Raw genomic sequence first — 27,540 nt, forward strand, 5'->3', positions numbered from 1 at the left:
ACAGGAGAGAGAGGAGAGCCCATAGCGACACCGAAGGTTTGAGAATAATATTTCCCTTGGAAGGAAAAGGAGTTAGAGTCCACACAGAGGCGGATCAGATCAAGAAAGACATCAGTGGGGATAGGGAGATGAAGAAAGCCTTCATGGGCCTTCTCTCTAAGGAAATCAAGGACATCATCAAGAGGGACATTGGTGAAGAGGGACTCAACGTCAAGACTAAGCATCTTACAGGTTGGGAGAGAGCGAACCCGTTCAATGAAGTCTTGAGAGTGACGGAGGTGGGCAGGAGAAAAAGTACCAAGAAAGGGAGTGAGGGTTTTGGCCAGCCAAGAAGCAAGAGAATAAGAGACAGAACCTCTAGAGGATATGATAGGACGAAGAGGAATATCAGGTTTATGAGTTTTGGGAAGGCCATAGAAATAGGGAAGAGAGGGACAGATGACACAAAACCGTTGAACAAGGTCAAAGTCAGGAGGACAGAGGTCGGAGAGAGTCCTTAGTTTTTTGTTGAAAGTTCTCTTGATGCGATCAAGAGGGTTGGAAACGAGAGGAGTGTAAGTGCGTGAGTCAGAGAGCAAGACATCAGCTTTACGGAGGTAATCCTCGCGATCAAGGATAACTACCGAATTACCTTTGTCAGAAGATAGTATGACAATGTTAGTGTTGGATTTAAGAGAAGAAAGGGCAAGTTGGTAACGGCGTGGAAGGTGGTGATTCTTAGAAAACAGACTAACAAGAGCTGGAAGGAGAGCACCACGAAAAGTGGACAAGTCAGGAAGATTACGGAAGCGAGATTGACGAAAGGAATCAAAAGAGCTAATCAGGGAAATACCAGCGCGAGGAGTAGGTGAAGTGGCAAAGGAAAGACCAAAACCAAGAAGTTCAAGCTCATACTGAGAGAGTGAGACAGAAGACAGATTAGTAACACAGTCAGTGAGGGAGAATTTAGACCAAGGGCTAGCTGAGATGAGACGTTGTAGTTTATTTTGTAATTTAGAAGAATGAATTTGTGCATTCAGGCGAGCAGTGTCAAAGGCAATGGTAGAGAGGTTACAGAGATCCTGTGGTAGAGCAGCAAAGAGAGCACGTTGACGTTGACGGAAGGTAAAGAAGGCATCTTCAACCTGTGACTTAGTAGAAAGAATGAGCTGTTGAAGTAGGAGACGGGCATGATCAGGAAAGGGAGTGCCCAGTGGGTTGGTTTTCAGGAAGTGGGAGAAGGAAGGTGGCAGAACTTGCTCAGCAAGACAGTCACGTAGGAAGCGAAGCTGATTCTTCCGATGCCTGGTAGCAATAAGAGCAGCCTCATAAGATCGAAAGAGGGGTTTAAAAGAGCTAAGAACATTAAAAAAGTTGGAGAGAATATGACGCTTAACTGCGGGGTCCATAAATAACAAAAAAAGGCACAATACCGTGACTGGAACGATACACAAATAACCCGCACATAAAAGAGAGAAGCTTACGATGACGTTTCGGTCCGACTTGGACCATTGACAAAGTCACACTAACGAGAGGGGGAGCAGGACGGCTATATATAGGCAGGTGGCGGCAGCAGCAGCAGCAGCAGCAGCAGCAGCAGCAGCGGCAGCGGCGGCGGCGGGGGCGGCGGCGGCAGCGGCAGCGGCAGCGGCAGCAGCAGCAGCAGCAGCAGCAGCAGCAGCAATAGTAGTAGTAGTAGTAGTAGTAGTAGTACAAGAATTGTATATAATACCGACAAGATGAAATTAAGACACACGCACAACACCCGGGCATCCGCTTCATAGACGCTTCGCCATCCAGCCAGCCACTGGATGGCGAAATGTCCACAACAAAGACAACCAGACGCCGCACAATCTTAACAATCTTGCCCCTTCCATTAGGTTTAAAGCTGAATGGGAATCTAATTCCTTGCTTCCTTTCCTTGATGTCCATGTCCACCGCTCAGTTACAGGTTTTTCCTTTTCCGTTTACCGTAAACCTATGCACAGTGGCATGTACATTCACTACTTTTCCTATCATGCTTCCCCTGTCAAGAAAAGTGTTCTTATCTCCCTCTTTCTCCGTGCCCTCCGCATCTGTGATCCTCAGTTCCTTCCAGCAGAAGTTTCCACTCTTCATAATTCGTTCTCCCGTCTTGGCTACCCTTCCCATTTCATAGACTCTGCCCTCTCACGTGCTAAACGCAATTTCTTCTCTCCCAAACTCTCTACCCATGGGAACTCTTCTATCCTTTGCCTTCCCTACATTTCCGGTCTTTCTAATCTCAACAGTTCTCTCCGTCCCTTAGACATCAAGCTTACCTTCCGCCAGACTAACACTCTTCGCACTAATCTCGTTCATATCTCTCCTCCCTCTACAGATGTTCCTGGTGTCTACTCTATTTCTTGCTCCTCCTGTCCTCTTCAATACGTCGGAGAAACTGGTCGATCTCTTTCTGACAGACTTAGGGAGCACAAAAATAGTGTTAGGCTTGCCGACACTAACAATGCTCTTTTCTGTCACGTCAGAGATCATAGCCATCCTATTGACTGGTCTTCTGCTAAAACTGTCTTCCCTACTTCCAACTCGAACAGTCGCCGTCTAGTTGAATCCTCTCTAATACACAATTTTCCTTGTATGAACCTTAGCCCTGGCTTCGTCTCTGTAGATGCCTTCCTCTCCCACTACATTGTAAAATGCTCCAAACTTCAGAACACCCGTGACTTAACCTGAATCCTCATTTTTTCTCTTTTCTTTTTTCTTTTTTCTTCTTCCTCTTCCCCTTTCCTCTTTCCTTTTCTCCTCTGTTGTCTTTCTCTCTCCTGTCTCGTGTTTCTGTTCCTTCTTCATTTATTTCACCACTTCCCCTTTCATGCACCTCTGTGCGCTTGCTCTCCCTCTGTGGGCATCTAGCTCTCTTGCAGTGCTCTCCTTCCTTTGTATTTGACTGGCTCGTCTTCCTTATTTCCCACTTCTACCACTACCACTATTACTACCTCTTCTTCTTCTACTACTACTACTACTACAACTACTGATGAAATTAAGACACATGTGCGGCGTCTGGTTGTCTTTGTTGTGGACGTTTTGCCATCCAGTGGCTGGCTGGATGGCGAAGCGTCTACGATGGGGATGCCCGGGTGTTGTGCGTGTGTCTTAATTTCATCTTGTCGGTATTATATACAATTCTTGTACTACTACTACTACTACTACTACTACTACTACTACTACTACTACTACTACCACCACCTCTTCCTGCCTATATATAGCCGTCCTGCTCCCCCTCTCGTTAGTGTGACTTTGTCAATGGTCCAAGTCGGACCGAAACGTCGTCGTAAGCTTCTCTCTTTTATGTGCGGGTTATTTGTGTATCGTTCCAGTCACGGTATTGTGCCTTTTTTTGTTATTTATCTCCTGCTAACTCTTTCTCTCTGATCCACACCAACAACAATTTCTCCACTTCTTCAATTGTTTGGGATCTCTGTTTGGTTATCGCATTTACCCCTTTCGCAACATCAGCTTCCATGATTTCTTTTCTCTTTTCCACAATGGAGCTGATTGTTGATGGCACCTTTCCATACATCCTGCCGAGTTCAGCAATGCGTATGCCACTATCATATTTTTGAACGATTTCTTTTTTCATTTCTACAGTGTTCCTCACTTTCTTTACCAAAGAACTGCCACTAGGAGCTTTCTTTTGGGCCATGGTGGCTTTTTTATCAGTCACACACAATAAACAAGTGCCAAAAACAATGGATTATTACAAAACGTTTCATATGACCTCGCAGGATATGTTCACCCACCGAGAAACAATGCAACACTGTCTGAGAATGTGTGAGGGAGGCAGCTTTGTCTGACTGCTGGGCACTGGACAGGTTCCGTATCATTGACGAAAACGGAACCAAAATATCGACGAAAAAAGTTGGCAAAAATGGAAATCAGCAATGACGGAGATTGACGAAAAGGGAGGGTCCACTGTAACTTTAAAACACTTGAAATTTTGAAAAGTTTCCAGACATAATAGAGAGATGTGCTCATGGGGAATGTAAACAAACCAGGTGGAGTGGGCTGTATTAGAAAGACAGGGAGCCATATAGCGAGTTTTGGTCATAATTTGAAATTGGCATATTAGCGGAGTGCTTTAAGGCGAAATGCCATAAAGCAGGGCCCTACTGTACTGGCAATTGTTGCTGACAAGTATTTATTTATTTATTATTAATTTGGACATGATACATGGATGTACAAAGAAATACAGTGGTTAAGTGTAACATGCCAAAAGCCCATTGTATGCAGAGCATTATGGGCAGGCTTAAAATTAACTTTAGATTAACTAAGCAATGATATATTCAGTGGTAAAAATGATAGTAAACAAATAACAATTAAGCACAAATGAGTATTTCAAAGTCAGGTCATATGATCATTTGCTGAGTTGCTGTGCATTCAATAGAGTGGAGTATTCTATTAGGTAATGTAATTAAAAAAAAAAACAAAGTTTGATAGGGTCACAGGTTATACATTTATGAGATACAGTTATTCAGTATTTATTTAGTTGTGAGTAAGTGATTTTTAAGAAGAGACTTGGATTTATAAACAGACAGTGTTTCTTTTATATTCACAGGTAATGAATTCCAGATTTTTGGGCCTTTTAAGTGCATTTAGTTTTTGCATAGTGTGAGATGGACACAAGGAACATCAAAGAGTGATCTGTGCCTTGTATTATGGTCATGTGTTCTGTTGAGGTTGGTAAGGAGACATTTGAGGGGAGGTTTTATATCCTAGTTAAGTGTTCTATGTATGTAGTAGGTACAATAATAAGTATGGATCAAATCAAATCAAATCAAAGTTTATTCTCTATAAGGATTACAATGTGGGGTTTACAGATTTTGGTTATTGTGTGGTTTACATGTAATAAAATACTAATTACAGAGGGGGCCACGAGAACACCTAGCATGGCTAGGCATTTCGGACAAACTTAGATTAATTCTAAACCCTAAATTATTACAAATTGTGGAGTAAGTTGACTAAGTACTAAGTGACTAAATACTAAGTGACTGAATACTAGTTTGTGAGTTTAGCAATGTGAGTGCTTTTGTTTTGGCACAATACATAGTTTCTATATTGGAGTATCACAGGCAAACTTGTGACTAGTTAGGAATCATTATTTTAAGATTAAGATACGTATTTCTGTACTTATAGTCAAATGGGTGAGCGAGTGAGTGTAATTGTGAACCACCAGGTGGTTTTTATGTAGTTAGTTGATGGGGTGTATCAGGGAGATAAGATGTTTTCTAATGGTTGTTTTGAAGGTGATGAATGTGTCTGCAGTTCTAGAGTTTTCAGGTAGGGTGTTCCAGATTTTAGGGCCTTTGACATACATTGAATTTTTGTAAAGGTTTAGTCAGACATGGGGAATGTCGTAGGGATGTTTGTGTCTGGTGTTATGCTTGTGGGTCCTGTCACAACTATCAAGAAAGCATTTTAGGTCAAGGTTAATATTGGATTTTAAGGTCCTGTATATGTAGATTGCACAGTAGTAAGTGTGGATGTTCTGAACAGGGAGTAAGTTTAGATCTATGAGGAGTGGGGGGGTGTGTTGCCGGGGATGGGGTTTAGTGATTATTCTTACTGCAGCGTTTTGTTGAATTATTATTGGCTTTAGGTGTATTGCTGCAGTTGATCCCCAAGCACAAATAGCATAGGTGAGGTATGGATAAATGAGTGAATGGTATAGTGTGAGAAGGGCATTTTGCGGTACATAGTATCATATCTTGGAGAGGATCCCAACTGTTTTGGATACTTTTTTTGATATGTGTTGGATATGGGTGCTGAAATTCAGGTTGTTGTCGAGGTATAGGCCTAGGAATTTGCCCTCATTATGTCTGGCAATTAGAGTGCTGTCGATCGTAATGTTTAGTTGCGCAGCACCTGCTCTGCTACCAAACATAATATAGTAGGTTTTGTCAGTGTTAAGTGTAAGTTTATTGGCTGTCATCCAAGTTGATATTTTGAGCAGCTTCTTATTAACAATGGTGTTGAGGGTGGCAAGATTAGGGTGAGAGATGACATAAGTCGTGTCGTCAGCAAAGAGAATGGGTTTCAGGTGTTGGGATATGTTTCAAAGATCATTGATGTAAATGAGGAAGAGCAGGGGTCCAAGGACACTTCCCTGCAGAACTCCAGTATCAAGTGGCCGTGTTGATGATGCTGTGTCTTTAATGGTGACATACTGATACCTATTAGTAAGGTAGGATGTGAAATATGCAAGCACATGGCCTCTTATACCATAATGGTCAAGTTTGTGGAGTAGGATGGAGTAGGATGTTTTGTATGGTGAGTAGGTTTAGAGTTTTGAATATTGGTGGAGTGTGCTGTGTGTAGTGGGAATTTATTATCATTCTGGCTGCAGCCTTTTGTTGGGTAATTAATGGTCTGAGATGGTTTATTGTTGTTGAGCCCCATGCACAAATTCCATAGGTGAGATAGGGGTAAATGAGTGAGTAATATAGGGCCAGGAGGGCTGACTGTGGAACATAGTACTGTATCTTTGATAGTATGCCTACGGTCTTGGAAATTTTCTTGGAAATTTGTTGTACATGTGTTTGAAATTTGAGTCTATTATCAAGGTGGATTTCTAAGAATTTTCCCTCTGTGAGCTTTGTGATAGGTGATCCGTTTATCATTATGTTAAGAGGGACATCTGTAGCTCTGTTACCAAACTGAATGAAGTAGGTTTTGTCAATGTTGAGAGTATGTTTGTTAGTCATCATCCAGGTAGATATTTTCTGTAATTCGGTATTTACAGTATTGGCTAGCATGACTGGGCTTGGGTGAGAGAAGACGTATGTAGTGTCATCTGCAAATAGTGTGGGTTTGAGTAGTTGCGATGCATTTGGTAGGTCGTTTATGTAAATGAGAAAGAGAAGAGGGCCAAGGACACTTCCCTATGGGACACCAACTGTAATTGGCTGTGCAGAAGAGTTTGCTCCATTTGTGTACACATATTGGCTTCTGTTGCTGAGGTATAACTTTAGGTAGTTGAGGGAGTGCCCTCATATACCATAGTGTGACAATTTTGTATGGAGCAAATCATGGTTAACTGTATCAAAAGCTTTATGTAAATCAATGAAGATCCCCAGTGGGACTTCGTTTTTTATTAGGCCTGAACCCAAACTGACAGGGGTTAAGTATGTTGTAGGAGATGAGGTAGGAATAGATTCACTTATGAATTAATTTTTCAAAGATTTTAAAGAGGGGGTGTAAGTTGGATATTGGCCTATAGTTATTCAAGTCTGTTTGGTCTCCTCCTTTATGTATTGGGGTGACCCTCGTTATTTTGAAAACTGTAGGGAAGGTAGAGGATTCAATGGATTTTTTAAAGAGTGTTGCAATGATTGGTGACAACACTTGCGACACTTTTTTGTATATAAAGGGTGGTAAGGTATTTAACCCCTTGACTGTGGCGGTCGTATATATACGTCATAGGAGATACCATGTTTGACATATCTATATGCATAAATTCTAGCGGCTTCAAATCAAGCAGGAGAAAGCTGGTAGGCCCACATGTGAGAGAATGGGTCTCCATGGTCAGTGTGCACCATATAAAAAAAATCGGGGAGCCAGTGATGCATTGTGGGAATGCCATTTCAGTCGTCCTTTTTCAGCATGTCTAGCGGTAAGAAATATGTGACTCCCCAGCAAATCTGGGACTCTTATGTTCCCAAGTGATGCTCTAACACAGATGGAAATGTCAGTGAAGATCAATTTCATGATTTCGAGGGGTTTGAGACCAAAAGCAATGGAGAAGGAAGAAGAGGAGGAGGAGGAGAAAGAAGAGTAGGAGGAGGAAGAAGAGTGGGAGGAGGAAGAAGAGGGGGAGGAGGAAGAAGAGGAGGAGGAAGAGGAGGAGGAGGAAGAGGAGGAGGAGGAAGAAGAGGGGGAGGAGGAGGAAGAAGAGGAGGGGGAGGAGGAGGAGGAAGAGGGGGAGGAGGAGGAGGAAGAGGGGGAGGAGGAGGAGGAAGAGGAGGAGGAGGAGGAAGAAGAGGGGGAGGAGGAGGAAGAAGAGGGGGAGGAGGAGGAAGAAGAGGGGGAGGAGGAGGAAGAAGAGGGGGAGGAGGAGGAAGAAGAGGGGGAGGAGGAGGAAGAAGAGGGGGAGGAGGAGGAAGAAGAGGAGGAGGAGGAGGAAGAAGAGGAGGAGGAGGAGGAAGAAGAGGAGGAGGAAGGAGGAGGGGAGAGGAGGAGGAGGAGGAAGAGGAGGAGGAGGAAGAAGAGGAGGAGGAGGAAGAAGAGGAGGAGGAGGAAGATGAGGAGGAGGAGGAAGATGAGGAGGAGGAGGAAGATGAGAAAGAAGAGGAAGAGAGAAGGAAGAGAAAGAGAGAAGGAAGAGAAAGAGAGAAGGAAGAGAAAGAGAGAAGGAAGAGAAAGAGAGAAGGAAGAGAAAGAGAGAAGGAAGAGAAAGAGAGAAGGAAGAGAAAGAGAGAAGGAAGAGAAAGAGAGAAGAAGAAGAAAGAGAGAAGAAGAGAAAGAGAGAAGAAGAAGAAAGAAGAAGAAGAGAAAGAGAGAAGGAAGAGAAAGAGAGAAGAAAGAGAAAGAGAGAAGAAAGAGAAAGAGAGAAGAAAGAGAAAGAGAGAAGAAAGAGAAAGAGAGAAGAAAGAAGAAGAGAGAAGAAAGAAGAAGAGAGAAGAAAGAAGAAGAGAGAAGAAAGAAGAAGAGAGAAGAAAGAAGAAGAGAGAAGAAAGAAGAAGAAAGAAGAAAGAAGAAAGAAGAAAGAAGAAAGAAGAAAGAAGAAGAAGAAGAAGAAGAAGAAGAAGAAGAAGAAGAAGAAGAAGAAGAAGAAGAAGAAGAAGAAGAAGAAGAAGAAGAAGAAGAAGAAGAAGAAGAAGAAGAAGAAAACATAATAATAATAATAATAATAATATATTCCCTTGAAGAATGAAAAACAGTTCACCCATGACAGTGAGAAGATAAGGGGAGATATCTGATAAGAGCTGACATTTGATGAGCATAAACGAGGGTGGGGGAGAGTGCAGCTGATAAGAAAAGATCAGATGACCATCGCCCTCCCTTTGTTATTGCTGGTACACTAACATTTCTGTCTGTCAATTTGTCTGTCTGCCAAGCTCCCTGTCTATCCATCTAGCTCTCTGTCTCAGAGAGAGCCACAAGACTGTGTCAGCATCACATTTACTCACATCTTCAAGCAGAGTATAGCACTTTGTCTGGATTTTTTGGGTTATCCTAGGTAATTTACACTATGTGTACTTGTATTTATGTGTACCTGTGAGACAGAGATAGACAGACAGAGAGAAAGAGAGAGACAGATTGAAAGAGATAGAATGAGGGAGAAAGATAATTAGACAGAATGGAGGGGAAGCAGCATCCGACCCCATTGTTTTGACAGGCAGTAGGGGGAGTGAGTAATGAGACAATATGTCATTTTGACAGCTGTGGACTCCTGACTCGAAACAATTATAAGCCACACACTCGCAAGCAAGACAAGCTTACTGAATGAAGATAATAGCAGTTATATGAAAGTATCTAGTGACTATATATGTGTATATATATTACAGAAACCAGAAGGAAGAATGGAAGGCAGGAATGAAGGAAGGATGAGATCAAAGGAAGGAAAAAAGTAAGAAAAGATGAAGGAATGTAGGAAGGTAGGAAAGGAATGCAGGAAGGTAGGAAAGGAATGCAGGAAGGTAGGAAGGAAGGTAGGAAAGGAATGCAGGAAAGGAATGCAGGAAGGAATGATGACACACGACCATTTACCTAGGATAACTACATAACACAACTGCCTGCTAATACTTTGAAGAAAACTGCTCAGACGAGGTGTTTTGTCTTTGCACACAAAAAAAAACTTCCACAAAAATGCACACACACTGGTTTTATGTGTGAGGAGTGTAAAACACCATTGTGTATGACACCATGTTTCAAAGAGTTACACAAGCTGCAGAACTTCTAAGAATATGTCCAGTGACTGTACATTGGTATGTATATTATAGAACAATAGTAATAAACAATTTTTTGTATTGTTTGTTTTTGTAAACAAGTTTTGTAAACAATATATTGATAATTATGTTTGTGTGCTTATTGTGTTGTATACAACGAGTGTATATATGTACATTGCACCTTACTTTGGTCTCACAGGCCACATAAGTTATGTGAAAAAATAAAATAGTGAAAAAAACAACAAACCTTCAAATACAAGTAAACCAAAGTTTACCAGGTGAGCGGCAGTCGCCGCTGTTGCCATATGCGGCTCATTTTCTGCAAACTTCATGCCTCTATATCTGGGTAAGTACTGATGGGAATTTTTTTTTTTACTAAAACAATCAGAAAAATAATCTTAACATTTTCATAAGAAATTTTTTTTTTTTTCCAGTATTTTGCGACACCAGGAGACACTTCAGGATTGGGCCTTTCGACAGTCAAAGGGTTAAATCTCCTGTCTTGTTATTTAGTGTGTTGATAAGGGAGACTTCTGTTGGGTTAGTCGGAGCTAGGAACAGTGTGTTCGGGTAGTTGCCAGTGAGGTAGTCATTACCTGGAGAGTTTACCTGGAGAGAGTTCCGGGGGTCAACGCCCCCGCGGCCCGGTCTGTGACCAGGCCTCCTTAGGTCAGTGTCCCAGGATGCGACCCACACCAGTCGACTAACACCCAGGTACCCATTTTACTGATGGGGAACATAGACAACAGGTGGAAAGAAACACGTCCAATGTTTCTACTCTGGCTGGGAATCGAACCCAGGCCCTCACCGTGTGAAGCGAGAGCGTTAACCACCAGGCCACCAGAGGCGGGGTATTTGAGCTTGGGATTTTATTGGCAAGGTTTTTTTCCTATGGTGAAGAAGAAATAATTGAGTCTGTTTGCTGTTTCAGTTGGTGGGAGTTGGGGTTCATCTGGTTTTGTTAGTTCAATTGTGCTTTTTCCTGATATCTTTTTTGTTCCTAGAATTTCTGATAGGGTTTTCCAGGTCTTTTTTATATCACCTTTTAAGTTGGATATTCTGTTCTCATAATACAATTTTTTAGCCCTTCTTTTGAAGCTGTTTAGGATTGACAAGTAACGTTTTGTTTGGTCTCTGGTTATGTAACCCATTCTGTACTGTTTTTTGTATAGGTGCTTTGTATTTGTGGATTTGAGGATGCTAGGTGTTAGCCAGGGACTGTTCAGTCTCTTAGCTGTCATCTGTTTAGTTTTTTAGGGCAGTGCTTATTATAGAGGTATTGGGTCTTTTTTAGAAAATTGTTAATACATTCGTCAATATCTGTATAGATTAGCTCAGTGTGCCAGTTGATGTTTGTCATTGCTGTTGTGAATTTATTAATGGCTGCCTCATTATGAAGTCTGAAAGTGACTTTAGTAGTGTCTTGGGGTAATTTGCCTAGATTAGTTATGAGGAAGGTAGGGTAGTGGTCTGTGGTATTATCTGTGATTATGCCTGATTTTAAAGGGGATATGGTGGTGGTCCAGATGTGGTCTAGTAGGGAAACACTAGTCTCTATAATTCTTGTAGGTTTTGTTACTGTTTGTAACAACAAGCAGTTACTCACAGTGTTTGTGATTTCAGTAACGTGTGGATCCTGGTATTGCAGGAGATTTATATTGAAGTCACCTGAGATTAGTATGTGATCTTATTCATGTGTGCATCAGTTATCATACTTCCTAGGTTTTCACTAAAACGGCTAATGTTTGACTGTGGTACTCTGTAGATAAAAGTTAAGACACATGTGCAACATCTGGATATCTTTATTGTAGACGCTTCACCATCCAGTGGCTTTATCAATACAGATTCTAGGACATAATTAGAAGACAGTAGAACTATATACAAAAGATGAGGTAATCAGTCCCTCAGCCTTGGAGTTAGTGTTCACAGCATCGTGGTGGAGGAGAATCTGGAGCAATGGCAAGAAGACTGGTGGTTTTATAGGCGTCAGTGGATAAGGACGTGCAGCAGATGATGGCATAGTCACTGGTAGGCTGGATTTCCCAGTGGAAGTAGGTCCTACCCAAAGAAATGGGTTAGTTGTAGCAGCCGTGAAGGTCTTGTAGATGTCCTCTGAACCAAGATTCCATGATGTTGCAGTGCCTGACAAGTTGTGCAAGAAAGGTATAAAATACCGACAATATGACAGTTAAGACACATGTTCAACATCTGGATATCTTTATTGTAGACGTTTTGCCATCCAGTGGCTTTATCCATACAGATTCTAGGACATAATTAGAAGACAGTAGAACTACATACAAAAGATGAGGTAATCAGTCCCTCAGCCTTGGTGTTAGTGTTCACAGCATTGTGGTGGAGGAGAAACTGGAGCAATGGCAAGAAGACTGGTGGTTTTATAGGCGTCAGTGGATAAGGACATGCTGCAGACGAGGGCATAGTCACTGGTAGGCGGGATTCCCCAGTGGAAGTAGGTCCTACCCAAAGGGGTGGGTTAGTTGTAGCAGCTGTGAAGAAGATCTTGTAGATGTCCTCTGAACCAAGATTCCATGATGTAGATGCTGTGAACACTAACTTCAAGGCTGAGGGACTGATTACCTCATCTTTTGTATATAGTTCTACTGTCTTCTAATTATGTCCTAGAATCTGTATTGATAAAGCCACTGGATGGCAAAACGTCTACAATAAAGATATCCAGATGTTGCACATGTGTCTTAACTTTCATATTGTTGGTATTTTATACCTTTCTTGCACAACTTGTCAGACACTGCAACATCATGGAATCTTGGTTCAGAGGACATCTACAAGACCTTCTTCACGGCTGCTGCAACTAACCCATCCCTTTGGGTAGGACCTACTTCCACTGGGAAATCCCGCCTACCAGTGACTATGCCCTCGTCTGCTGCATGTCCTTATCCACTGACGCCTATAAAACTGCCAGTCTTCTTGCCAATGCTCCAGATTCTCCTCCACCACGATGCTGTGAACACTAACTCCAAGGCTGAGGGACTGATTACCTCATCTTTTGTATATAGTTCTACTGTCTTCTAATTATGTCCTAGAATCTGTATTGATAAAGCCACTGGATGGTGAAACATCTACAATAAAGATATCCAGATGTTGCACATGTGTCTTAACTTTCATATTGTCAGTATTTTATACCTTTCTTGCACTACTCTGTAGATGTTTATCACTGTGAGAAGTTTTTGTAGGTACGTATTTGGATTTGAATTTAGCTATTATATATTCCCCATGTTCATCCCTTGTGCATGTATTATTGATACATTGTAGATGGTCTGAGTAGTATATAGCTGTGCCACCCCCTTGTTGATCTGGCCTACAGTTGTGTATGGCTGTGTAACCAGGAATGGCATAGACATTTGTAGTATCAGGCTTTAGCCAGGTTTCGGCGAGAGTAATGATGGACATACTGGCATGCAGGGAAATTAGTAATGCTGTGAGGTCATCGTAATGTTTGCTTAAAGATCTGACATTGTAGTTAAAGACAGTTATGTTGTTGTTGGCTCTGAGAAGTGCCTTTGATTGTTCTGCTGTGTAGTAATTACAGTTGCTGTTTGATTCATTTAAATCATTCAACAAGAGGTTGGTATCAGGATCAGTGCTTGTAATCATAAGATTTATAGTAAATCTATAATTAGACTTAAGCATAAAACAAAGTAAATATTCTAAAGCTAAAAAATAGCACCTGAATTAGTTTAACAAATGTAAATATATGAACTAAGGTAGTTCTTTAAAGATAAAATAAGGAGACAATATAAAAGGGACTAAAATAAGTTGTGGTGAACAAATGAAGTGGTGATCAAATAATGGAGCTTGGGAATATACTAGTAGGTAGTTCTTTAAAGGTAGTTCTTTAAAGCTAAAATAAAGGAGACAATATAAAAGGGACTAAAATAAGTTGTGGTGAACAAATAAAGTGGTGATCAAATAAAGGAGCTTGGGAATATAATAGTAAAATAATGAACGTATTACACTTTAGCACCTGAGAAGAGCACCTTGATTATTTTAACAGTTGTGAATATATGAACTAAGGTAGTTATTTAGAGCTAAAGTAAAGGAGAAAATATATAAGGGATTAAACTAAGTAATGGTAAACAAAGCTGAATGGACAGATAGTCACTATGATATAATGTTGACTTGGGAGTAAGGTCTGACTTGTAATATATAATAAGTTGAGCAATTAATTGCACTATAAAAATTAAACAAAATATGAGATAGTTGGTACTAGCTAGCAAATGATAGCAAATGATAGTTTTGGGAATTGCACAATAATGTAATTGGAATATACACTAATTGCACACACAATATAAAAGGGACTAAAATAAGCAGTGGTAAACATAATTAAATGGACAGGTAGCAACCATGAATAACATTAATTTAGGAGTAAGATTTGACTTGCAGCACAAAATTTTGAGCAATTAATATCAATTAAAAAGATGGTCAAGAAACAGAGTTTACAGAGCAAGTCTTTATTCCTCCAGTGAATGAAGACTTGCACTGCAAACTGGATTGGTTTACCAGTTCAAAGACTGATGGAGGTTTGATTCTGTCTGCCAGTTAATAATAATAATAATGATAATAAGTTTATTTCTTTTGTAAAGGTTACAATGTGTAATTGCAATTATGATTTGCTAAGTACAAAGATAGCCACTATCATGCCGAGGTATTTTGGGCAAACTAATCCTAATACATAGTAACTAATTAAAATTAGATAAGATAATAAAGGTCCGCCATCACAAATCCGGCAATCAGTTATTTGGTTCCTTCAGTTATTCGGCACTAATTTTGGCTAGCATAATTTCAAATTTCCGGGGTCACCACACCAACCTGCTGCTATTGTTTGGTGGCGCTACTTGCTGCATAAGTCACTCAAATTTCTTTTTCTCCATTTATTGTTATAACCTGCTTACTTTTAGCCCTAGCCATGGTTCTAATAAATAAAAGAAATGCTTCTCATTATGTAAAGCACCTACACAGTACACTATCCATTAAAGATAAGGTGGCTTTGAAGCCACTGTCGGTTGTCATGAGCTCAGTCTCATGATGCTGGAGTTTACCTGGAGAGAGTTCCGGGGGTCAACGCCCCCGCGGCCCGGTCTGTGACCAGGCCGCCTGGTGGCTCAGAGCCTGATCAACCAGGCTGTTACTGCAGGAGAATATGCTTTATTACTATGCTAATATCAACACTACAGCTTATTTGCCTATCACATTTGATCTAATATGACATAAGAAACAATATAAATAACATAAAACATGTTAAATACTCCAGAATGAATAATATTTGGCATAATACCGAGCAGTTCGACGGAGGTATGAAGAGGATATGGTATACAAATACCATTCTCCTATCCCTGTCTTGGGGCTTATATTAGAGAAAATGGAGTGTAGCACAGGGCTAACTGTGATATGCACTCGTACTGCACCATAAACCTGAAACAAAAAAGTTATTTTCTCTATATAGATTATCACACATAGCAGCATGTGTGTAGAGAACCTAGGATAACCCAAAAAAGTTAACATGGCTTATTCCTAGTACCTGGCTTTGTTTAACCATATATGATTTTTGGTAAATATTCGATTCCCAGCCAGGGTAGAAACATTAGGCGTGTTTCTTTACACCTGTTGTCTATGTTTACCCATCAGTAAATGGGTACCTGGGTGTTAGCCGACTAGTGTGGGTGTTATCCTGGGACACTGACCTAATTTTCTTGAAATACTCTGCATAACAAGCGGCTTTCTATATAATAGTATGTCACTGATCTCAGCTAGGCCTGTATACCTTGTACATGTACGTGTAGTAAATAAAGATATTATTATTATTATAATTATTATTATTATTATTATTATTATAATTATTATTATTAGTGTTATATTTTCTCAATTGTTTGTTGCGTTATCTTATTGAAACTAGGGCAATGTATGGTGGGAAGATACTTCTTAACATACACCAAAAATGAAAGAAATCAGACCATAAATAGCGGAGTTAACCTCTCAGCCATTAGCGGGTGCTTAGCGGTATATTTTTGTATGGTTTTTATGGTTTTTATGGTTATATTCTCATTTTTTCGGTCTCATTTGATAGAATGAAAGATATATTACAGAAATAGATACGATTTTGATTGCTTTCATGACGAAAAGTACCTTGAAATTGCGCTCACAGTAGCAAAAATGTTCTATTCTTTAGCGAAGCTAAATACCTGTCCGCCTGCCTGTCCAAATTCCAATACGGAGTTGGGTTGACATTATTTATACAATTATTACAATAATGCAGCAGTCTGCATAACAGTGAATCTTTTATTTTTTGTGAATAAAAATTCCAAATGGTAAGCAAGAGTAATATAAGAGGGGTCTGGAGCCATGACTAATGAACAGAGAAAATGTTATTTTAGTGCCAGGAATGTCTGCATTGTTTATTCTGGACCCTATTTTGAAATTGGCATTTGTTGAAATTTGTGTGAAATCGGCCAAATTGACAATTTCTGACCACTTTATTGGGTAGTTGAAATAAGTGAATGGGCAGTTTCTTGTACTCAGTCAACAGACTAGAAGTAAATAAGTTTATTCAGGTATACACAAATACAGTTACATAGATTATCATACATAGCAGTGTATGTATAGAGAACCTGGGATAACCCAAAAAGGTCAGACAAAATAACTTATTTCCAGTACCTGGCTTGGACTTGCCATATATGATTTTTGGTAAATATTTTTTTCTCTCTGTTGTTTGTTGGGCTATCTCATTGAAACTTGGGCAATGTATGATGGAAAGATGCTTCTTAACGTACAACAAAAATAAAAACAATGGACGATAAATAAGGGAGTTCACGTCTCAGCTATTAGCTGCCTCTTTGCAGTATATTTTCGTATGGTTTTTATGGTTGTATTCTCATTTTTTAGGACTCATTTGATTGAATGGAAGATATATTACAGAAATAGAAATGATTTTGATTGGTTTCATGACGAAAAACACCTTGAAATTGAGCTCAAAGTAGCGGAAATGTTCGATTTTTGCTGATGTTCAATGAACTTTGTGTAAGTCAAGTTGGTTAATTTTATCAAGTGTATTCTAACCTAACCACTCTGTAATCCGGCAAACTCAGTAATCCGGCACACTATAGGTCCCAATAATGCCGGATTTGTGATGGAAGACCTGTAGTACATAGTAATTATACTTAAAAACTAAACATGGAATAATGGTTAGCTGTTTTACAATCTTATTTGGACTTAATAAATCTTATGTATACTTAGTACAAAATCTAATTTACAAGGAATGGTGCAGGTGGTAATATTTTATGGAATGGCAGAATTAAAAGCCAGGTGGTCACATGATAAAGCTAGTCAGTAGATGTTTGGTTGATTTGGTTAATATTGTGAGATATGCCACCTAAATGTTGGGTAACTCACAGTATAGCAGTTGTGATCCTAGCCTCTGATATTTCATTTTTTTGAAGATACAGTACAGGTAGGAGTTGTAGGCCATATGGATCATCCTTGCTGCTTTATGTTCATATTATAACTGAATATTTTACCCATTTCATGACTACTAAAAGACCGCAGAGTGATAAGGCATACTGTACTGTATTAACTTCAGTATCTTGCTTTTTCTCTCCCAGATACTAAGCAGAGACATGTTTGAACTTTTGGGATTTGAGATTCATTAATCAAAAATTACATATATTAAATTAATTTGTGCTCTTATATAGGTTTATTGCTTACTTTGAACTAAGCTTTCATTAATTTGTTGGCCATTAAACTGGGTTTGCTTATAATGTATTAAGAGAAATAAGGCACATATAACCCACATGTAAGAGACTGAAACTTATGACGATGTTTTGGTCTGGTTTGGACCATTAGCTAGTCACACAGAAAAGCATGAAGGGAAGAGAGCCAGAATATATATGAGAGGATATTGGATGGGAGTGGTAGAACTGCAGGAGGGAATAATATTAATTAAACAGGAGAAGTCTCTTTTTTTCAGAGTATAATTTGATAATTGGTATTTTCTGACAAAAAATTCTATACAGTATTATATGTAAAATTTTTCTTGCAGGAATGGATTGCAGCCCCTGTAAAACCAGGCATGTCTGTATTTCACATTGGAAAACGAAAACCACCTTTCCATAAATGGGAGCCCATTTACATTGGGACCAACCGAGAACCTTTATATGATGAACGATTGTCCTGGGAGGGTAAAAGTGACAAAATGACCCAGGTTAGTGCATAAATTTAGTTTTATTGCCAAGAGCCACACATGGGTGAAATGCAGTATTGAGCTGGTAATGAAAGTAATAGCAATAATCATAAACCCACCCAGTTGTTTTGAGTAAACGGTTTACAGTAGACTCTCGAATATGCAGGGGAAAAAAAGTGGAATGCAAATTAAAGCAGATATGGGGAAAATAGTTTTACATTCATGGGACCCTCAAAATGCCAGTTTTTTAGTCATGTAATTCTAAACAAAAAAATGTAATTGTAGTTATATGTAATGAACATAGATAAGAGTAAGGTGATGAGATATCAAAATGAGATATCAGATTGGTGGGAGGGAGTATGGAAGAAGTGAATGTTTGCAGATATTTGGGAGTGGATGTGTCAGCAGACACATCTACTCCCAAATATCTGCAACCATAGAATTGAAGGGAAAAAGGTAGGTGGTGCATTGAGGTATCTGTGAAGACAAAGAGCATTATTCATGGAGGCAAAGAAGGGAATGCATGAGAGTATAGTGGTACGAACACTCTTGTATGGGTGTGAAGCATGGGTTGTAAATGTTGCAGAGAGAAGAAGGCTGGAGGCAGTGGAAATGTCATGTCTAAGGGTAATTTGTAGGGTCAGTATTATGCAAAAAAATCGTAGTGTGGAAATTAGGAAGTGCAGAGTACTAAAAGTATCATCAAGAATGCTGAGAAGGGGTTGTTGAGGTGGTTTGCTCATTTAGAGAGGATGGGAAGGCATGGTAGGGATTGTCCTAGGAAAGGATGGAGAGAGGAGTGAAGGAGGTTTTGTACGCATGGAGCTTGGACATACAGCAGGCATGTCTGAGCATGTTAAATAGAAGTGAGCAGAGACTAATGTTTTCTTGGGATTCAACAAACTGTTGGAGTGTGAGCATGGTTATATTCTTTGAAGAGATTCAGGGAAGCCAGTTAACAGGACTTAACCCCTTGACTGTCGAAACCCCAAATCCTGAGGTGTCTTCTGGTGTCGAAAAATTTTTGAAAAAAAAAAAAAAAAAAAAAAAAATTTCTTATTAAATGATAGAGAATCTTTTCCCGGTGGTAATGACACCAAAAGAACGAAATTTGATGGAAAAGCTATGGAATTACGCTCTCGTGAAGTTAGCGACCTTGGTGATATTTACGAATCGGCGATTTCGCCCACTTTGAGCCCTATTTCCTGCTAATTCCATTGTTCCAGTCAACCAAACTTATAGCTATTTCTTTAGAACTCCATTTGTTCTATCAACTGAGTACAAGAAACTGCCCATTTACTGATTTTAACTACCCAATAATGTGGTTAGAAATTTGCAATTTGGCCAATTTCACGCAAATTAAAAAAATGCCAGTTTCAAAATAGGGTCCAGAATGAACAACGCAAACATTCCTGGCTTTAAAATAACATTTTCTTTGTTCATTAGTCACGTCTCCAGGCCCCTCTAATATTACTCTTGCTTTCTATATTGAATTTTTATTCAAACAATACTGTAATAATTGTATAAATAATGTCAATCCATTCATGACTGCATATTAGAATGGCTAGTTGGACATTTATTGAACAATAACATCATTTGTTTACTTTTGAACATCGGCAAAAATCCAACATTTCCCGTTTTGAGCTCCATTTCAAGGTTCTTTTCATAGTAAAACCAATCAAAATCACCTCTATTTCTATAATATTTTTCCATTCTATCAAATGAGACCAAGAAAACGAGAATACAACCATAAATACTATACGAAAATACACCACAAAGTCGGGGTTTTAATCCAAAAAACGGTTTGAGTTTTTGTTTTTCTCATTATGCACTGCGTGCTGCAGGATTTTTTTTTATGGTGCACACTGACCACACAGACCCATTCTCTCACATGTGGGCCTACCAGCTTTCTCCTGCTTGATTTGAAGCCGCTAGAATTTTTGAGTATATATACATCAAACACGGTGGCTCGTAAGACGTATATATACGGCCAAAACAGTCAAAGGGTTAAGTCCTGAAGTTGGGAAGTATAGTGCCTGCACTCTAAAGGAGAAGTTTGGGATATTTGCTGATTAGAGTGACATCTAAACTGTTATATCTGCATGCCTCTGGCAAGACAATGAGAGATGGCCAGCATGTTAAAATAATATATACCTAGAGGTTACCTAAATTAATGTTTTTTTGTTTTAAATTCTGGTTGCTGATGTATGCTTATTTTTGCAAGCATACAGGGTCTAAAGCCATGAGCAAACAATAATATTCCTTACATCAAGTGACTGCTCACGGAGTCAAATGCAACCATACTTCGGGTGGGGATAGAATCCGTGATCAGTGAGTCTCAAAACTCCAGACTGTTGCGTTAGCCACTGGGCCAGCCAGCCACAATAAGATGGCTTTGAGGGGACTTGAGCTAGAGTTCGTCATGGCCATGCTAGCTTGAGATTCATCTGTAAAAACTTGCATATGTGGTCACAGTGGTGCCTATGCTAACCTTTCTATGGTGTAGAAATATACCTAGTTGGATGAATCTTATTGTAGCTAGCTGGCCCAGTGGCTAATGCAACAGTCTGGAGTTTTGAGACTCTCTGATTGCGGGTTCTATCCCTGCCTGTGGTATTGTTTGTTTGCAATTGTATCATTACGATTTCGTGAGTCAAATGCAATCTTTGCAGCTTTCTCAGAGACCCAAATAAAAGATTATTTTGACAACGAAATATGGATCCCAGGGTATAACCTATTCAGATGCAACAGATTAAACAGGCAACAAAGGGGGATTTGGCTTGTATGTCACAGAGTCGCTCACTTGCTGAGAAATACTAAATACTGTACAGTAGACCATCATTTAGGACAAGTTTATTCGGCACAATTTGGGTATTGCATGATTGAAGAATTGTGGCACAATTTTATGTAACACGTCGTATAATTAATTTAACACGGTTCAGCTTGTGGGAAGGAAAAAAAAAATCTCTTTTGCTTAAGCAGCTGCCTTGTTGTGGAGCAGCCAGGGAGCCCTCCTGCTATCTGTTACCACTCCCCTGACACCACCCCACCATCCCAGTGTTCGTAATTCATACGTGTCCAGTCCAGTCTTTCTCTGCTATAAGACACCTGTGTTTGTGTTATGATACTTTAATTACTATCTCTTGTATCTGCCAAGCAATCATGACAGCAGCCATACCAGTGTTGCTGAAAGTGGCATGAAGAGGTATAAGCACTTAAGTCTTAGAATTAACAAAGAAACAAAGATATTAGACAAGAGATAACCTGTAGCTGTAATGAAGTATTACTTTGTATACAGAAAACGAGGTAAACATGAGTTTGTGTGACTGACTTACTGAATGACTGACTGACTGAACTGACTTACTAAGTGACTTGACTGACTTACTGAGTGACTTGATTGACTTACTGAGTGATTTGACTTATTGAATGACTTGACTGGCTTACTGAGTGACTTGACTGACTTACTGAGTGACTTGACTGACTTACTGAATGACTTGACTGACTTACTTACTTACCGAGTGACTTACTAAGTCATTCAGTAGGAATCCTTTCCAAGATACGATACTATGTACCACAAACGACTCTCCTTACCCTGTACCACTCTCTAATATAGCCTTACCTCACCTATGGTATTTATGCCTGGGGCTCAACCACAGCCAACTACCTTAGACCCTTAACCCTTTCAGGGTTTCGGACGTACTAGTACGGCTTACGCACCAGGGTTTTTGACGTACTAGTACGCCTAAATTTTAGCACCCTCAAATCTAGTGAGAGAAAGCTGGTAGGCCTACATATGAAAGAATGGGTCTATGTGGTCAGTGTGCACAGTATAAAAAAAAATCCTGCAGCACAGTGCGTAATGAGAAAAAAAAACTTTGACCATGTTTTTGGATTAAAACGGCAACTTTGCGCTCTATTTCCGTATGGTATTTATTGTTGTATTCTAGTTTTCCTTGTCTCATTTTATAGAATGGAAGACATATTTCAGAAATTGAGATGATTTTGACTGGTTTTACTATGAAAAGTTCCTTGAAATTGAGCTCAAAGTAGCAGAAGTGTTCGATTTTCACCAAAGTTCAAAAGTAAACAAATCATGCTAAGCGTCCAATACACATCAACTGGTGAGTCTAATATTCTTTCACAAGTGCACCGATATTATTTAAACCATTTCTACACTAATTCAGTAGTCTGCATAACAGTAAATCTTCTATTTTTTTGTGAGAATAAAAATTCAAAGTGGAAAGCAAAAGAATGTAAGAGGGGCATGGGGACGTGACTAATGAACAATTATTAACAGAGGAGATGTTATTATAGTGCCAGGAATGTCTTTCTTGTTTATTCTGGACCCTATTTGGAAATTGGCATCTTTTGAAATTTGTGTGAAATTGGCAAAATTGCTAAATTCTGACCACTGTATTGGATAGTTGAAATCGGTAAATGGGTGGTTTCTTGTACTCATTCGATAGAAAAAATGGAGTTCTAGCAAAACAGTTATGATTTTTGTCGACAAGTACACTGGAATTGGCCGAAAATAGGGCTCAAAGTGGGCAAAATTGCTGATGCGTAAACATCGTCGAGACCGCTAACTTCGCGAGAGCATAATTCCCTAAGTTTTCCATCAAATTTCATACTTTTGGTGTCATTATGATCGGGAAAAAATTCTCTATCTTTTCATAAGAAAAAATAATTTTTTTGTTTAAATTTGGGCGACCCTGAGAGCAAGTGTGGGAAAGGGCCTGGGGACCCTGAAAGGGTTAATAATCCAACAAAAAGCTGCTGTGCGGGTGATAACCAGTTCCTGTGCTAGACAGCACACTCCACCACTTTTCAAAAGACTCAACTTGCTAAATATACAAGACATACACTCTTATTATTGTGCCTACTACATATACAGAAGCTTAAACTCCACTGTAAACCCTTCCCTAAAGCTACTCCTTGACAGTTACAACAGAATGCATAGGCACAATACTAGGCATAAGACACTGTTCAACATCCCTCGAGTCAGACTCTCACTATGCAAGAATGCTATGCACATAAAAGGCCCGAAGATCTGGAACTCGCTACTGGAACAGGTCAAGGATCTCCTGACGGCTTATAAATTTAGGACTTTGCTAAAAAGTCATCTTATCTCACAATATTAACCAAATCAACCAAACATCTGCTAACTAGTTTTATTATGTGACCTCTGCCAATCCATAAAATCATCTTATTTGTCAATATTAACCAAATCTGCCAAAACATCTGCTAATTAGTCTTATCATGTGACCTCCTGGCTTTTAATTCTGCCATTCCAAAAAATAGTAAGGTAGATTTTGTGTGCAATTTCAAGCTTATTTTACAGAACCCTACTCACTTGTACAGGAGGGCCCCGCTTTACGGCGTTCCGCTTTACGGCGTTCCGCTAATACGGACATTTCAAATTATGACCAAAACTCACTATACGGCTCCCCCCACCTGACTTTCTAATACGGTCACCGTGCCCCACCCTGTTTGTTTACATTCTCCATGAGCTCAGTAAGCACTAAGTCTCTCCATTTTGTCTGGAAACTCCAAAATTTCAAATGTTTTTAAAAGTTATTTCATATTTTATATATACTCTGATAATTATACTTATGTATACCTGTACCTAAATAAACTTACATACATCGAGTCATTTAAATGTCGTATATTACGTTAATATACACATTTTCATTAATCCATCCATGATATTTTTTTCAAAATTATATAATAAACACGATGCATAACATATAAATAAGATAAATACACCCCACAGTAGAATAAATAAACAAATGTGAGATGTGAGCAGACGACTTGCACAAGTGGTGATAATAACAATACTGAGTCTCATTAAATGTCGTATATTACGGTAATATACACATTTTCATTAATCCATCCATGATATTTTTTTCAAAATTATATAATAAACACTATACATAACATATAAATAAGATAAATACACCCCACAGTAGAATAAATAAACATAAATGTGATCTCTGGTAGCAGACGACTTCCACAAGTGACGCCATAATAACAATAGTCACGGAGTCTCATTAAATGTCGTATATTACGGTAATATACACATTTTCATTAATCCATCCATGATATTTTTTTCAAAATTATATAATAAACACGATACATAACATAAAAAGATGATAAATACACCCCACAATAGAATAAATAAACATAAATATAAGATGTGGGAGCCACATAACTTGTACAAGTGACGCCAAGAATAACATTTTCTCTAATCTAACATAAGAGTAAATGTGTTACTGGGGGTAACTGTAGAAAATTATTCCTTTCGTATGTATGTAAGTAAATTTATTCAGGTATACACAAATACAGTTACATAGATTATCATACATAACAACATACGTGTAGAGAACCTAGGATAACCCAAAAAAGTCAGTGTGACTTATTTCCATTGCCTTCACTCAGAGCTTCATTTCTTCTCAAAATGATGTTACATGAGAATGGGAGTGTTCTTCTTTATTAATTCTACCGTATCAATGTAGAGACAACCTGTACACAATGTAACTTGTACACAAACCAGACGTGTACACTTCGTTTGTTTACAAAACTTACCTTCCCCTGGTTTGTTTACATAACTGCGCCTGCCCCCTCTCATGTATTCATTCTTTCTCTCTCTCATTTATTCGTTTTATCTCATTTACTTACTCCTGACCCTACATTAAGACTACAAATATTTTAAGGTAAGTAATGAGTGAACTGTATATACATTTTATCGCTCTGGGATGCTTAAATATCATAGAATAGTATGTGTGGGTGGGGTGGCCTGGTGAGGCTATTACAATACATACCACACTTGATTTCTTACAATAAATACTACTTGTCTCACCCTAGATTAAGACTATAAATATTTTAAGGTAAGTAATGAGTGCACTATGTGTGTATTGTACCTTTTTATTGTTTTTTGATGCCTGGTTCTATTGCTAACTTAATATATGTTAGTGTAAACTTGTTATCTAGTGTTTGTATGCATTTATAAGTGGAAAAAAAGGGTGTTCCACTTTACGGCGATTTCCGCTTTACGGCGGTAGCCTGGAACCTAACCCGCCGTATAAGTGGGGCCCTACTGTACTAAGTTTAAATAAGATTGTATTAAGTTTAAATAAGATTGTAAAACAGCTAACCACTATTACTTGTCTAGTTTTTAGTATAGTTACTATGTACTATTATCTTATCTAGTTTTAATTAGTTACTATGTATATTAGGATTAGTTTGCCCGAAATGCCTCGGCATGATAGTGGTTATCTTTGTACTTAGCCAATCAAAATTGTAATTACACATTGTAACCTTTACAAAGAAATAAACTTTACTTTACTTTACTTACTGAATGACTTGACTGACTTACTGAGTGACTTGACTGACTTACTGAATGACTTGACTGACTTACTGAATGCCTTGACTGACTTACTGAATGACTTGACTAACTTACTGAATGACTTGACTGACTTACTGAGTGACTTGACTGGCTTACTGAATGACTTGACTGACTTACTGAGTGACTTGACTGACTTACTGAATGACTTGACTTACTGAGTGACTTGACTGACTTACTGAGTGACTTGACTGACTGAATGAATGCCTTGACTGACTTACTGAATGACTTGACTGACTTACTGAGTGACTTGACTGACTGAATGAATGCCTTGACTGACTTACTGAATGACTTGACTGACTTACTGAGTGACTTAACTGACTTACTGAGTGACTTAACTTACTGAGTGACTTAATGTTAGACACTCCAGTACATCCATAGACTTCAGTACCAGAACCTCTACCATCCACCTCAGCCCAGTTGGGCCACAGCATAACTCTCACTCTCTTCACAATCATCCACAAACGCCAGCACCCACAATTTAGGGTAAGAAATACTATTATTTATGTTACATTTGTAGTCTTAAGCAGTAAAAACAACATAATACATCACAACAATGAACTAAAACTACATACAGTGGAACCTTGGTTTGCGAATTTAACCCGTAAACGGTTCAAGCAGATCTACGTTCACATGTGTAGTGCTACAAAAGTAGATCTACGTTTTTTTTTACATATTTTCAAATGTAACAAAAAAAAGTAGATCAAAGTTTTTTTACACATTTTCAAATGTAAAAAAACAAAAAGAAGGTCTACTTTTTTTTACATACTTTCAAATGTTGAAAAAACGTATATATACGTTTGGACCGTTTACGGGTTAATCCATTCCGTGGACTTGTTCATATCCTGATTTGTTAGTATGGTGGGTCAATTTTCCTTATTTAAATTAACTGAAATGCAATTAATTCGTTCCAGCTGAATTCTGGCTCTCAGGAGGCATGACAAAATAACCCTAATATCAAATCTACATCTTATTTATTTGTCACAATTCATCTAATATGACATAATAAACAATATAAATAACATAGAAGCCTGATACGTATATACTCTAGAATGAATAAAATATGTCATTACGTGGACGGCGGAGGGAGGATGATTGTGGTCGTGAGAGTGGTCGCTATGTACAATTTTTATGTTTATCTCACTACACTATGTACCTGATCTGTGCTTATTAATGATTTCTTGCTTTAATTCCATGCAAATCATCCTCTTTTTCTTCTCGGCACTGTCCTTTGCACTTGCTTTCTTAGGACCCATGGTTAGAAGAAAGAAATCTGGCAAATTAACTGCACAAAATGTAAGGAAATCATGAGAATTCCTTGGACCACGAGGGTAGCTCCGTAAGCACATGTGCACTGGTGAGCATTGTGGTGGCATTGTCAAACTAAATTATACACAGTACGTACATAGATTTATTGTTATTATTATATTGTTATTATTTTTTATACATAATTATTATTATGTATTATCATTATTAGTAGTACATATGTATTATTATAATACAGTGGAACCTCAAACATTGAACTTAATCTGTTCCAGGAGCTAGTTCTAAATTCAATAAGTCTGAAAAGCAAAGCAATATTTCCCATAAGAAATAATGGAAATACAATTAATCTGTTCCAGAAACCCAAAAATATTTATATATATATACAGTGGACCCCCGCATAACGATATTAATCCGTGCATGAGAGCTCATTGTTATGCGAAATTATCGTTATGCGGATGAATTTTCCCCATAAGAAATAATGGAAATCAAATTAATCCGTGCAAGACACCCCAAAGTATGAAAAAAAAATATTTTTACCACATGAAATATTAATTTTAATACACACAAACTGAAAAAGGCATGCACAATTACATGACACTTACCTTTATTGAAGATCTGGTGATGATTGATGGGATGGGAGGAGGAGAGAGTCTTAATGTTTAGAAGGGGAATCCCCTTCCATTAAGACTTGAGGTGTCAAGTCCTTTTCTGGGGTTACTTCCCTTCTTCTTTTAATGCCACAAGGACCAGCTTCAGAGTCA

The 27,540-nt window shown here is 38.8% G+C and overlaps 1 protein-coding gene across 1 annotated transcript in view; it reads left to right on the plus strand.

The window, feature by feature from the left end:
- Nucleotides 1-27,540, plus strand: part of LOC128689156 (uncharacterized) — a 214,123-nt gene that overhangs the window by 77,578 nt on the left and 109,005 nt on the right. Inside the window, exon 10 of the mRNA XM_070087441.1 lies at nt 17,971-18,132. Within this exon, the coding sequence (XP_069943542.1) occupies nt 17,971-18,132 (162 nt within the window). The remainder of the gene's footprint in view (nt 1-17,970; nt 18,133-27,540) is intronic.

This window comes from Cherax quadricarinatus, chromosome 21 (assembly GCF_038502225.1).
Source record: "Cherax quadricarinatus isolate ZL_2023a chromosome 21, ASM3850222v1, whole genome shotgun sequence".
NCBI lineage: Eukaryota > Metazoa > Arthropoda > Malacostraca > Decapoda > Parastacidae > Cherax > Cherax quadricarinatus.